This window comes from Siphateles boraxobius, unplaced genomic scaffold, assembly GCF_051911475.1.
Source record: "Siphateles boraxobius isolate OS27281-9 unplaced genomic scaffold, OSU_SipBor_1 11, whole genome shotgun sequence".
Classification (NCBI taxonomy): domain Eukaryota; kingdom Metazoa; phylum Chordata; class Actinopteri; order Cypriniformes; family Leuciscidae; genus Siphateles; species Siphateles boraxobius.
In genome coordinates, this window is record NW_027508711.1 from 7,400,201 (window position 1) to 7,414,870 (window position 14,670).

Below are 14,670 nucleotides of genomic sequence, written 5' to 3' on the forward strand. Positions count from 1 at the left end.
TCTGAAAAAAATATTTGGCAAAAAAGGCAAACAACACGCTACATGTTTTATTTTACTATGCTATATATATATATATATATATATATATATATATATACATATATACTTAAAAAAAATCTCACATGAAAAAGCATATATTGACTACAACAATCAGTTTTTAATATTTCATTGATTTTCTCTTGTTTTTGCATGTTTTCATAATTTGTTTATATGACATCCTGGCCCAAAGTCTGCACAATTTGGCATGTTTCATTATGTTATTAGTTATCAAAAATAAAACAACTGACTCCAAGCACAACAACGCAAACATAACCTTTAACAGTTTACATATATATATATATATATATATATATATATATATAATTATTATTATTATTATTTAATTTTTTTTATAAATGGTGAAGATGTCAATTTTCCTAGACAGGACATCACTTTTGTCCACTACTGTATCTCTCAGTCGCCACTATATTTCACAGTAACTTTAAATGCAATTGTGACTTTATTTCTTGTGATTTTTTTTCCCCTTCAAAATTATAACTTAATGGCCTGGTATCACAGACAAGGCTTAGATTAAGCCAGGAATAGTCCTTAGTTCAGTTCAGGAAATTTAAGTAGCTTTTTAAAATGTGCCTTAGAAAAAAACATTACTGGTGTGCATCTCGAGACAAAACAATGGCACTGATATATTTTAGGATATGTCAGTGCAAGTTGCTTTCAGCTCAAACATGCAAACATTTAGTCTGGGACTAGCCTTAAGCATTGTCTGTGAAACCAGGCACATTTCTCACAGTTGCAACCTGTGTGAGAAAATGTGACTTTAAATCTCACAATATACCTTATTACCTTCTGTTTGTTTGTTTTTTAAATTATGTTAATACAAAGAGTGGAAAGGTTTCTAAGAAGTATTAGGGAGATCCAATTTACTATTAATGCCAGTGGATTTAGCGACAAATGTCAACATATTTTTGCGTCATATATGATCTATCTGAATTAAGTACTGTTAGGAGAATCTCTTCATTTGTCTTTCAGTGTTTTGCTGTGCGTTCTCTGGGTTGGGTTGAGATTCCTGAGGAAGAACTGACCCCTGGCAAGAGCAGTCTGGCAGTGAACAACTGCATCCAGCAGCTCTCTTACAGTAAAGCAGAGGGCCAGGACGCAGTTGGCGCCTGGGGAGAGGTGAGAACAGCCTGGACTCATACACACGTGACCTAGAATAGATGAGATGTGATTAGCTGGCCCCCACCAATGTCCTTGGAGGTCCGTTGAATTCATTCAGACAGGCGTAATAGCAGTACTAGCGTGCTAGCCCTGTAATAGCACAACACATTGTTGCCACATACTGCTGAATGTTACAGTATATATTTTGGTCTGTCCATTAGCAATTTTCATAAGGTGTACACGCTATTTTACAATTCAGTTTGAATGCTATTAAATCACCTCAGGTTAGTGCAGTTAGCATAGCTCTTACTGAAGGTCGTAACCACTCAAAGCATGCGTGTGTGTGTGTGTGTGTGTGTGTTCAGGGTCAGGATATGATGATGGTGCTCAAGAAAGACACTCTCAGTCTAATGGACCCTGTGGACCGCAGCCTCATCCATTGTCAGCCCATAATCAGCATCCGTGTATGGGGGGTGGGCTGCAACAATGGCAGGTATACTGACCATTCTTCTATTTCTGCCTCTAAAATTCCTCAGTTTTTCTCCTTTTCAATGCTATCACACACAATAAATATGGATTTCTGCAGAGACTCTATTCACTACAGTTTAACAGAAAAAGTATGAGCCCGCTAAATGAAAAATGGCCTGTACAGCCCTTCAGGTCATCATATTTCCTCATTCAGTGACAGGCAGTGGCAGGTTTTTGAACATTTTAATTTACGCCTAGTGAAGCCCGGTGTAGCTCGAGTTTCAGTTTTCCTGTAAAACGCAGAGCCACTGATGATGAGTATTTGCAATCCAAGCTATTATAGGAAATGTTTTCATGGACTGTGATGCTTTATTTTTTGATTTGTGTGTTGTTGAAAGCTGTAATTACTAAATAAAAAATTACTATAAATTACTATAAAACTACTGGATTACGCTGAGAGAGAAGAGTAGCTCCCATTGTGAAAAACAAGTGCACTTAATTGTATTGAATGTGCACTTCTCATGTACTTCAAAGTACACTTTTAAAAATTATAAAAAGTAAAAGTATAAAACTGTACTTGCAGATAATATACTGTAATATTAATGAAATAAAAGAGACTTAAAGAGAGTACACTTTCATGACAATGTTTTTTAACAAGTTTAAGTACTTTGTGATAATGTCACCTTTGTTTTACTTTAAAATACATTTTAAATATACTTATTTTGATGTGTTGACTCACATACTAAAGAACATGGAAAGTACTTGATTATAATTTTAACTGTAGTGTTATTCGTTATTGCATTTAAAGTGAATGTATTTGAAATGATTCAGTATGCTCTTTTAAAGTATATTATTTCTGTAATAAGTACTGTTTTTAAAAGTATTCTAAAATTAAGCGCAGCGTCAGTTCTGGCAGGTCACGTTAGTCAAGCTCGCATCAGTTGACTCTCAGCCGATCCACGTCTACCTATAGGAATACGACGCCTATCACTGTATACATATATAAGTTCCTTCAGTATTATTAGCAGATATCGAGTTTCTCTGGAGCTCATTACCCTCCTCCCTCCCCAGCTCCTCCTGGAGTCAGTCAGGATTTGGCCTTCTGATTCCCCTTTGAATCAGAATAAATTCTTGAATTATGTTGTACATTAAAATCTTTATTAATGAATGATATCTGCAATATATTGATGTTGGTTCTGTTCTGTTTACCCTAAGGCTGCATTGATGCGCAGGGAGTTCTCGCCCAGAACAGAACTATACTGCCAATCCAAACTGTATGCTAATTGTCAATCGTATTTGACGATAGTGGTCCTGACAGAAGTGTACTTCTTTTTCACAAGGGTCTATAGCTTGCTAAAATATTCCTCGCTTCTTTTGCATTATTTGAACTATTATTAACCTTTGTTTCCTTTTTCTTTTTTAAACCACCACTCGTGAAAACAGAGACAGGTAATAACTGCACTTGTTTTCTTTTTTCAATTAGACCTAGAAAATAGTGATGTCTCGTGATGTTGTGAGGTAGTGCTCCTCAGTAGCCATGTTTTCTTTCATTTCTTTACTGTAATGCATCTCAGGTTGTGCAAATTGTACTAAATGCAAAAAGTATAATAAAATTACAAGTGTACAAGTTTTTTGTTGTTTTATTAACCAATGATGATACGTTTATTTAAATGTTTGCTTTGCTTCGCATGTTTTAGAAATACGCTCCCCTGTGTTCAAACAAACAATAAATGCAGATGATTCTGCCATGATGGACCAATCAGAGTCTCAGTAGTCATGATATTTTAGGGTTTGTCAAAATTGTCTGGACATAGGGGGAACAGATTAGTTTGTAATGGGACCATCACTAGAGCATGTTGGCATGTGCCAATGACATCATCTTAATGCCTTATTCATATTGTGAAACTGTGCTCAGATCGCAAATCCAAAAATAGACCCTGACTAAGTGTAAAAGTGTAACCCTGAGCTCTTTCATCACTGAGATCTGAAGGGGCTGCTACAATGACTATATTCACACAACAAAGGTTTCCATCTGTCTCCTTTCTAACCAGATAAACTCATCTGTTATTCTGTTTGACTTGCATGTTCTACTGTTGAGAATAAACGAGTGCTGGATTTCACAAGCATCAGTATGCTGTGCGAGCTTGAGCTGCATGCCGTATGAAGCACCACTGCTCTACATTTCTCCAATGTAATATTCATGAATAAAACATTCTCTTTGAAGAAGCCAGAGCATGCAGCTTTAGGTGTTGAAGAATCAGAGGGCCTGAACCGTTGCATTGCATATAGAATTAGAAAATCATACTGCCCAGAAATGCCGATCGATCTGTATTTATAGAACATTGACATCTGATATTGCCGCGAACTAAAAGAGACTTTCTAAGGTTAATGTGAAGAGATTTAGTGAATAACAATTAAGGTTGAGAGATTAGAGTTGGTTTAGCATCACTTTGTAAATACCCAGCTATATATATATATATATATATATATATATATATATATATATATATATATATATATATATATTTTGTATCATGCTTTCTACAGATGTGTTCTACATTGATAATAATATATGTTTCCTGAGCAGCAAATCAGCATATTATAATGATTTCTGAAGGATCATGTGACACTGAAAATAGAAAATAAAAAACATTTTATTTTACATTGTAATAATATTTCACAATATTACTGTTTTGAGCCAGGAGGCCTTCCTGTGTGGAGTTTGCATGTTCCCCCTGTAACTATGTTGGTTCCTTCTGGGTGCTGTTTTCCCACACAATCCAAAAACATACAGCATAGTTGAATTGGTGACACTAAATTGTCCATAGGTGTAAGTGAGAGTGTGAATGTGTCTGTCTGTGTGTGAGCACTGTGATGGACTTTCCACTTTAGACATTTTACTAACAATAAGTAACTTTGCAACTACGTAAACTGACAGTCATTAGGAAACTGTCTACTTAATATCTGCTAACACTGAATTTTGATGGTCTCTCAACAGACATTCTACTGACTAAGTAACTGTGCAAGTACAGTTTACTATTCTAACCCTAGCCTTGATTCTTTAAATCTACTTATACTCTAATGACTGGTAGTTGACATGTAGTTGTAAAGTTACTTATAGTTAGTAGAATGTCTAAAATGGTTTATTGAAATAAAGTGTAACCTAAAAATTTAAATATTTTCAAACAAAATACCATTAACCATTCTTTTCATGACCATATATGACTACATGTGACTGATTATATATATAATTTTTTTTAATAATATATAATATTTAATAAGCATGAAAGTCACTGTGATGAGTATTTACTCCGTTATCCTGGTATCCGTAGGGACTTTGCCTTTGTGGCCAGTGATAAAGACACCTGCATGCTCAAGTGCCATGTGTTCCGCTGCAACGCTCCAGCCAAGACCATCGCATCTGCCCTGCATGAGATGTGCTCCAAGGTAAGATCACATGATCCTGATAAATCTATTGTCATCATTAACATTAATATCTATTAATGGGTGGTTTAACATTAATAGGTGTTGTTTTTTTTTGTGATCGGTCTGTTTCCACAGATCATGGCAGAGAAGTCAGTGCAGCAGCTCTCTATGGCCCGTTCTCTCACCATGGAGAGTATCTCCCCAGAGGACTTGCCCCTCCAAGGTAAAACAACTGCCTTTTTGAGAAAGTGGTGTCTTTTAAAGCAAATTGTTTGGCTGACTCAACTGCAAATTGTATTCTTTCATGAGACTGTTTGGTGTGTGCTTTCCAGTTGACTTCTTGGAATCAGTGAGGCAGAGGGTGCAGAAGTTTGAGGTGGAGTACATTGGAAACCTGCCTGTATCCAGAGCAATGGGTGAGTGTGATTTGGGCCATTCAGATATCTAATTGTAGCAGCCTGAGAGCCATGGGAACGGAGTGAGGCCGGTGGCGCGAGTGCTAATGAGCGTCACACCTGTCTCGAGTCCCACTGAGGAGCTCCGGAAGGATAAAAGGAGGAGTGATGACAGTGAAGGACGAGAGAAGACTATAGGCCCGGACTGTAGGTTGTGTTTTGTTATGTTTATATGCAGCTGTCATCCTTGAGGGGTTGGCGCTTTGCTTTCTTTTTGCTGTTTGTTTATTTTTGGATCAAAGTTTATGTTGAGTGTTCGTCAGTTCCCGCCTCCTTCTTCCCTGAACACCCCTCGTTACACAAATAAACCACCTTTACACTGGAATGAAAGGTATTTTTTGTATAATCTCTGAAATACTCTTAAACCTCAGTGACAAATACTTTTTGGAAAATGCAAGTATTCCTGCTCTCAAGTTTGAATTAAAATATCCCATTTAAAACATTTTAAGTGTCAAATATGAGTACAACATATTGTGGATCCAATTTGGACCTGTATCGAACAGTTTTAAGAGATCAGACTTTTTCAATTAAGACAAAAAGCGTAAGTTTACAAAGATTTGGCCATTAAGATTACTTTGGTGGCTTAATTAGAGACCTAGAAACCCTAGCTTAAACATCAAAGAAAGTCATGTATACCACATGAGTGAATGTGATTCCACCAACTACAAAATGTTCTGGGCTGAATCAACATCTTTGTTGATCCTGGAACAACATTCCAATCATCCAATCAGTTTTGAGGGACAAGTTTACAGTTTATGTCAAGTTTAGGCTTACAACCAGGGTTAGGTGATTCTACATCAGTGTTATCCGCCTATCATTTCCCTCTGTTTTTAGGGATAACTAATGGGTAGGGTTAGGTTTAGGGGTAGGGATAGGAATCATTTTGGGACAGGAATGTTGTTCCAGGATCAACAAAATATGTTGATCCATGAACATGTCTTACTTAGCAAAATCACAGGAACCTGCTAGGGATGTTTTGTATGGGTTTGTGGTTAATGTGTTTTTCATGTATATGCTGACAGGAATGGAAGTGTTGAACAGAGCTATTGAGAGTATCATGCACTCCAGAGACAGAGATGAGTGGGAGCCGATAGTCATCCATGTGTCTGATAAAATTCTGTCTTTATGGAGAGGAGAGGTGAGAGTATATACTAACTGACATTGAGGTTTTTACTGTACTCCATTTGCATACTAACAGGCTATGCTATAGAATACTTGTGTACTTCATACTGTACGAGTTGTACTGTATACTGCTTAATATTTAATAACAGTTCACAAGTTTTATATTAGTATGTTTTATGCTGCATCCCTATATACAGTATATGTTTTATACATGTAGGTTTCTTCTGTTGGTATTTTTCTATTGCATGCGAAACAATATTTGTTATGCAACAGTGGATTTCAAAGAGTAGTATGCCACATTGCTGTCACCAAACAATGTTTAATCCATCAAGTGCTGTCTAGCTTCATAAATTCATTCTCATTTTATTGGTAAATGTTTTGTATTTTTCATTCAAAGTTGTGTGAAAAAAAACTTTTGGGAGTTTAAAATATACGTATAATCACACATGAAAAGTTTATTACACATGAAATTGAAAGTCAAGTCAAGTGCACTTCATTTTTTGTGTAGCCTACAGTGACCAGTGCAGTATGCTCTGCATGTGCATTAGGACACTTTGCATACTTCACATAGTATATATGCTATGTACTGCAGTAATAGTATGAGTACTATTTTCTTGTTTTCTTCACTCTTACTTTCCCCTCTTGCTTTACTCCAGGATGGAGATGACCCATTTTGGGAATGCCAAGTACGTTACTTAACTTTCCTAGGTGTGGGTCATGACACACACACTTTTGCAGTCATAGTGGATGCTGGAACCCAGCGCTTTGAGTGCCATGTGTTCTGGTGTGAGCCTGACGCTGGGATCATCTCTGAGGCAGTTCAGGCTGCATGCATGGTGAGGCAATACTAAAATTATTTGACTTTCAACCCTACATAACTGACAAAATATCCCACACTTAAGTCATAGTTTCATAGCATCGATACAGAATTCAATGCAAAATCTGTCACGTCTTCTTAAGTATTTCTAAATGTCTGCTGCCCCCTTCAGGTCCAATACCAGAAGTGTTTGGTTGCCCAGACTCCTCCTCTGAGGCCCAAAATGTGGCGGGCCGGCTCCAAAGTCAAACGAGCCAACTCCATGGATGGCTCCAGCTTCCCGCTCCGACACCAAGGACACACACCTTCCAAAATGGCCTCTCCCAGCGTGAAGAAGGGCATGTTGGCATTTTTTGAGACATTCCGTAACAAACAGTCTGCCGTACCCACACCCTAACATCAGCGGTTGTAGGAGGGGAATGGGGCCTGACGGGCTTTGAGGAGGGGGAAAGATGAAAGGATTGAAGAAACATGAAGCTTAAGAAAGCTTAAGATATTCAAGTATCCTTTGCCTTTGGCATTTTTAAAAAACAATTTAACTTAAAAACTTCCCCAGTACGATCTCACAAAAAATCCCACCTAATTGCCCTTAAAGGCAGTGTTTTTGAGGATTGACATAGCTGAATGTAGGTGTGCAGAACAGTGTTTAAATGACATTGAGGTGCTGTGCTCTCACATTCCAAAAACTGAAAGAACACCAAATGCTCTGCAGTTCAAATGCTGTTATACAAAAGTTAGTTCCTGTCCTAAAATTTGATTGGTATAATGTTAATGAACTCCGCACTGACAGACACCAACCAACACCAACAGACATGCTTGTCTGGTTTTGACCACTTGCTGTTGGTCGACGCTAGTTTTGAACGTTCAATCGGCATTTGTCGGGTCATGGAATGTCTGATAAGTGACTTACTGTAAACTAGGGATTTTCGGTGTTGGTCGTTGTTTGTCAGATTAGACTATTCAACTTATTTTTGATGTAAGAGCGTACATGGCCATTTGTAAATTGAATGCGAGAGGCTTTCGGTGTTAATCGCTTCCAGTTATTTTAGTTTTTCAAAAACAGCTATGAATCGGAAAATATTTACCTTGCACATTCACTAGAAATAGTGAGTACAGATTAACGTGTAGAGTACAAATGCTCTGGGACTTTGCTTCACTTCGCTTGTCTGTTTGTTCCAGAAAATCTGTCAGTCTGCATGCACCTTCAGTGACTTTTCGGCAGATTCCACCATTCTTTATGAGTCTGGTGGACCTTAAGCCAAAAGTATACTTATGCTGTGCACTTTCCACTCCAGCTCAGGACAGTCTGTGTGAAGTAATTATCCTCATCAGCACCGTTCTCTGATGTTACCAGTAACTTACCACCCAATTTTGTGTGCTTGCAGACTTGTGCGCAGACAACAGCACCTGCAGTGAGGGATTTTTGAAAGGCTTGCGCAATTGATATACTATTTAAGTATACTATTTATATGTATAGGCATTTATTTTTACTTTAACCTTTACTTTGTCCACACAGACAAAATATCGGGCACGGTGTAGACTGTAGACATAGGCAAACGACAAATCACCATGTGGACTGTCCACGAACTAGAGTGGAACTCGGAAAAGGGAACTATACTTTCGGCTTAAGTCATTGCATCACTGACTCAACTGTGTATTGTTTGGAAACACAATGGTTGATTATGCTTTCATTGTTTTTCGTTGGCGGAGCAAGAAAAGACAAAGTAACCGACAATATTGTGTATGAAATGTTTATTAAACTGTGTATAAAACCAGTATCACACATGCTTAAGTACAGCTCTATTGGGTGATATTGCTATAGGATCCATTTTTGAAGGAACAATAACTCGAATCCAACAACTGTGTGATTGAGGAACATCTAATAACCCTGGACTCTGTACAACCTCAGAATCAGAGCTCAGAGCATCTGAAATTTTCTAATCTTATTTACATTTTATTGCACAAACCAAACAGTTGTGCAATAAGATGTTTATCGCAGTTGAATCACAATGTGTAATATATTTTGATAACAAGTATCGATGTACAGTGACCTAATTCTTGTATGACTAATATGTAGACAGTAGAGATGTTCCCTTTAGGTCACATTTATGTTCAAAAAGTAAATTTAGCTTCAAACCTACTAGGAGTATATCCGTATATTAACAGTAAACCGTTTGTGAAAATGGATGTTGTTTTCTGTTCTAATACACCTTTAGAATCAATTTAAGCTCAGAATATTCAAGGTCGTTATTCATCTTGAGCAAACGGAGCAATCTTCACACACAACAGAAAGACCTCAATTAACGTTGTGCTATCATTGCAAGAGTCGTGCTTTAGCTAGACCCTGCTTTTGTCACTTTCACTCTTTCTATATTATGAGCTCAGAAAAGCAGATGAGGAGATATCAGTGGCCCTCGCTTGTTATAATGCTGGTTTGTGGAGGCCTCAGTTTAGTACCCCCGTTGCATGGTTTTGCACATGCTTGGAAATTCGACGCTTCGCTTGGGTACTTGCGAGCACAGGCAGAGGGCTTTAGAGCTTTAAAAACGAACTAAGTATGTACTTGGATAATCCAAGAACATTTTAAAAGACACCGTGGTACATGGACTTTTACGCAAAAGAACGCTTTCCCCACACAGAACTGTGCTACATGCATGGCTCCCCTATTGACAATTGCACGTGAAAATTCACTAATGTGACCGTGCCTGCAGAACATGTGGTTTAATCAAAGTCTGTGCAGATCTTCACGATAGTATCCACAGGAAAAAACCCTTGAGCCATTTTATTCGCATTGAATGTAATAAGCTCTTTAAAAAAAGTACTTTGAAACTCGATCTCAGCGCACGTTGAACTGAGATGCCCATGGGCACTTGAGCACCCACATGAATGCCACTGAAGTAACTTATGTGATACTATATCTAATATGCAACTGTTCCTTCCCTTACTAAAAAAATACCCACATGTATTATATCACAAATTAACTCAGGTCTCCTTAATGCTAAAATAAAGGGGGGAAGTATAGAAGGGGACGACTCTTCAGCACGTAAAATCATTGAGAAGAGTTTAACTGATAATCTTGGGCCCTATTTACTCCTGCTGTTAAGATGCACAAGTAGACCAGGGAGACACATTCCCATTTACACCTGGTGTTTTAGTCCGTCTCTTTTGTCCACTTTCAACCACTTCTGTCTTGGTTTCTTCGAGGGGAGGCTATTGGTCACGTCACATTTAAAAGCGCCTTTATTTATTGTTTGAATTTCGTAATAAAATTGACAGAATCTCAGGATCTGAGAGCTGAGAATTGGTTTCATATCAAAAGTAAGCTGCACTATCTTGTCTGTCGCGGTGTCCTCTTTGCTTCGCAATTTTTCTCTGCGTGAGAAAATGGATGTGTGGCGTGAGAGCGTGTGAAAAGGGTCAATTGCTGAGTCTCACGGTGAATGCGTGAGAGTTGGCAGCTCTGCCTCTGGAAGTGGTCGAAAGTGGACAAGCTCAAAGCGCTTTAGACTGCGTTTACACCTGTATTTAGCGCCGTCCACTTGTGATCCGATCGCCCAAAACGCATCTTAATACCAGGTGTAAACAGGGCATTAGTTCATGCTCATGTAGCACCTGTTAGTTAATGGTCATGTAGCACCTGTTTCTTATTTTTTTTCCTGTTTATACTTTCTGTAAAGAAATCTCTCTATATATATTTGCAGTATTTCAGTACAAAACTAGGATGTCATGTAAATGGTTTTGTATCATTCTTTGTGTTTGTTATTATTGTTGTTATTAACAGGAATGACATCGGCCTGAATCCACCATTTGGTGTGTGGGGACATTAAACTGCTTCAGTCTCTGGCTCTGATCTCATTTATTTTTGCGTCAGTGTCTTATACACCCACTTTTTCAAACCCCCCTTCTCCTTCCATTTGTTGTGTCCAGGACAATATTATCGTGTGTATTATTCCATTGAGTTATTTCAAGTTAAAAGTCTTTGGTATGGATAGAATCCTCCTTTTCTAAACTGTACTCCTGTTGTTTTGTCTCCAGACTCTGGTAATCTTTAAAATGGAGAAAAGACATTAATTTGTCAGACATACCAGCATCATTTCGAACATAAATTTAGAGGGCTGACTTCCTCAGGAAACACTGCTAACAAAAGTGTCAAGACCTTTGGTTAATATTATCTTTGATGTCAAGGGAGATTTGATACCAGAGTGCTGCAAATGCACAAAATGCATCTAAAGGTCACAGATAGACAGCACATGTCTTTGTATTTGATCTATCGGGTTATTTATCTCAGATTATGTGCGCTTACCCTCATTTTGGTTGGTACATCCTTTAAGAGATTCATACCGTTCTGTTTCGCTTTGTTCAACATCTGTGACACATAAAACAATAATCTCTTAAAATATACCATGAAACAATTACATTTTATAACTTAAATGAAATAAAAAATAACAGACTAAAAACTAACTGTTTAACAACATGCAGAATAAGATTACACTTGTACTTTCTATGACCATCATTAACTTATGCAAAATTATTGCTTGCCTTTTTCGTCACCAAGATCAGTAGTTTTTACGGAATGTAAATCGGTCTCTTGCATCTCTGAATTATGTCGGTATGAAGTATGGAAACTGGAAAATTAGGTTGATATGTAAATGCTGAAACATCTTTATATGAGTGGAATTCTTCTTGATGACAATGTAAAACAAATGAAGTAAATTAATAATACCTTGGTTTAAGATGAATGTGTCTCCAGTACAGATAGAGAAAAAACACAGATGCAATGACAGCGATCCACATTGCTATAGCAATACTGATGAGAAGATCTTTGCCTGGGCAATTCTTCTCAACCGTTGCATTGTCTTCAATGCCAGAAACATTTTCTGGGGCAATTAGGCAAACATTTCATTAAATTAATGTTGCTCTGAATATTACGTTATGCAGCTCTGTTTTATGTCATAAAAGATGTAAAATATACTTATAAATATTGGATTGTAATCAGACCAATTTTATGCATGAAATGAAATCAGTCTTACCTAGGGCATCATGAGACATTGTTCCTGCTGTTATCAAAAAATGTATTTGATAATTTGCATTATATTGTGGTCCAAATGGATTCAGTAACACAATTTTTATTTGCACAACAGAGTGTCTTGTTATTATAGTGTGTGGGCAAGGGGCGTTATAGTCCAAACCTCAGTTTCCTGGGTTTACTTTAAATGTCCACAGCAAAAAGTGAAAATGATTGCCTCATGACCAAATGTTGGACTCTAGTCTATGTTTACTGGGCCATGGTAATTGCAATTAATTAACTGTAAAATTACACAATTACATATACTTTTAACACAATCAGTGTGTTGTTCCTCTTAACACTGACAGTATCAGAGATCAGCTATTGTTTTAACAATTTAACAAAGAGTATGCAATAAAAAAGCACATGCATATAGTTCAAATTTATTACATTTAATTTTTACATTGACTAAGTCAAAATTCCCAATCATTTGAAAGACTTCGACAACAATACATTCTTCATCTCTCCCATCCCCCTCACTGCTTACATCCTACTTGATCCTCATCTTCTTCCTTTCTTTTACGACCTCATTTTCTGATCCACTATCATCAATACTTTCTGGAAAGGGTACAGATTTTCCTCTCTGTCTTCTATAAAACTTGTGCATCAATCTAAAACGCAGGCAAAAAGGCTATACTGCCCTGCCAGTGTACTGAACAATAGTCCCGGATACACAGACAATATGTAGGCTACACAGACAAAATGACCAAAAACCCATTCAGATGTACAATAATATGTATATATATTTTAAAAGGAATTTATATGCATTTTTAGTCTGAAATGAACTCACTGTGGTGCCTTAGAACAGCATGTGACCTAATATGCTTAAATGTCTTAACTTCGTTGTTGCTAAAAATGTCAGGCACATTGCAAATAGATTTTAATTTTATTGGCTGAAGGGGATGTCATATAGCTAATATTACTAAAATGTTTGTTTGTTTTTTGTTTGAACATTATTATTATAAAATTTTAAATGTAATTTTCTTCATGTAATTTATACATGATGATGTCCCATAGAGGGTTAAACTAGTTTATAGCCTACGTTGGATTTACAAAAAATTGTTCTTTAAAAGAAACGAAGTGATCAACAGCATCTATAACATAACGATGTTGTATTATTTTGTTCTTTGGACTGGGTAAACATACGATTGAGGGTGAAAATAAATCCGTGATAAAAGATTCTTAGAAACAACCATTTTTCACATTGTGGAACTTTGATAAGTCTGACCAAACACAGGGCTGCCAACTTTTGAGTTTAGCTTGGCGTGAGACTACTCCAACGGGGGGGGGGGGGGGGGGGGTCTGCACACGCAAGGTCTCTCGCTCGCTTACCTCTGCCGTGCGCGCGGTTTGGAGCACAATATCTTTACTCTAGATTACGGGATATTTAACTAATTTGCGGTATAACTAGTCGATCGCGAGTGGCTCAACAGGTAGATATATAGATAAACTCATCTTTCAGGCATTTTACCTACCGGGTTGACACTTAAGCGTGAGAAATCGGGGGTGTGGCGTGAGAGCGTGAGAATTGGGTCAATTGCGTGTGTCTCACGCTCAATGCGTGAGAGTTGGCAGCCCTGCAAACATGCTAACAGCGAGCTGAGTCAATATCATGCCAAGATCCGACTCGTAAAACATGTGGACTGCCAAATTTGCAGCTAAACGGTATGAGCCTGATTCTTGTAATCGAATGCCTTGGAAATACTAAGGGAATGAAACAGCCGCTCAACCGCTAACGCTTTCATTCAACGACTGAAAATGTGTCTCTTCAAACAGCTGATCTCGGGTCAGTCCTATGGGTCAGTCACATTGATGCACACGGCAGGCGCAACTGCTCAGCTCTGGCTTTCGTTGTGTGCATAATTTTATGTCGACAAATGTATTATACACATAAAGTTTACTTGCTATGCCAAAAAAGCATAAAAAGTGTAAAATGAGGGGGCACCCGGATTTGAACCGGGGACCTCTTGATCTGCAGTCAAATGCTCTACCACTGAGCTATACCCCCATCCGTATGCTAGAAACGTACGAATACATACTTAAACATGAGCCTAGGAGCAGTGCAATACGTTGTCGCCGTTTATATATGTTTAATATATATATATATTAAATAAACATTCCCCTAATATATATGTTGTCATAATCTATAATATAACAAC

At 37.6% G+C, this 14,670-nt stretch overlaps 1 protein-coding gene and 1 non-coding gene across 2 annotated transcripts in view; one reads left to right on the forward strand and one right to left on the reverse strand.

The window, feature by feature from the left end:
• Positions 1–11,289, forward strand: part of apbb3 (amyloid beta (A4) precursor protein-binding, family B, member 3) — a 28,780-nt gene extending 17,491 nt beyond the window's left edge. The window contains exons 6-13 of the mRNA XM_077195467.1: positions 1,030–1,176; positions 1,524–1,651; positions 4,959–5,073; positions 5,188–5,275; positions 5,385–5,468; positions 6,530–6,645; positions 7,286–7,465; positions 7,619–11,289. Coding sequence (XP_077051582.1) covers positions 1,030–1,176; positions 1,524–1,651; positions 4,959–5,073; positions 5,188–5,275; positions 5,385–5,468; positions 6,530–6,645; positions 7,286–7,465; positions 7,619–7,843 — 1,083 coding nt within the window. The 3' untranslated portion in view covers positions 7,844–11,289. The remainder of the gene's footprint in view (positions 1–1,029; positions 1,177–1,523; positions 1,652–4,958; positions 5,074–5,187; positions 5,276–5,384; positions 5,469–6,529; positions 6,646–7,285; positions 7,466–7,618) is intronic.
• A 3,158-nt stretch (positions 11,290–14,447) lies between these two features.
• On the reverse strand, positions 14,448–14,519 carry trnac-gca (transfer RNA cysteine (anticodon GCA)). The gene has a single exon. It is a non-coding gene; the product is annotated as a tRNA-Cys (tRNA).
• Between the last annotated feature and the right edge of the window lie 151 nt (positions 14,520–14,670).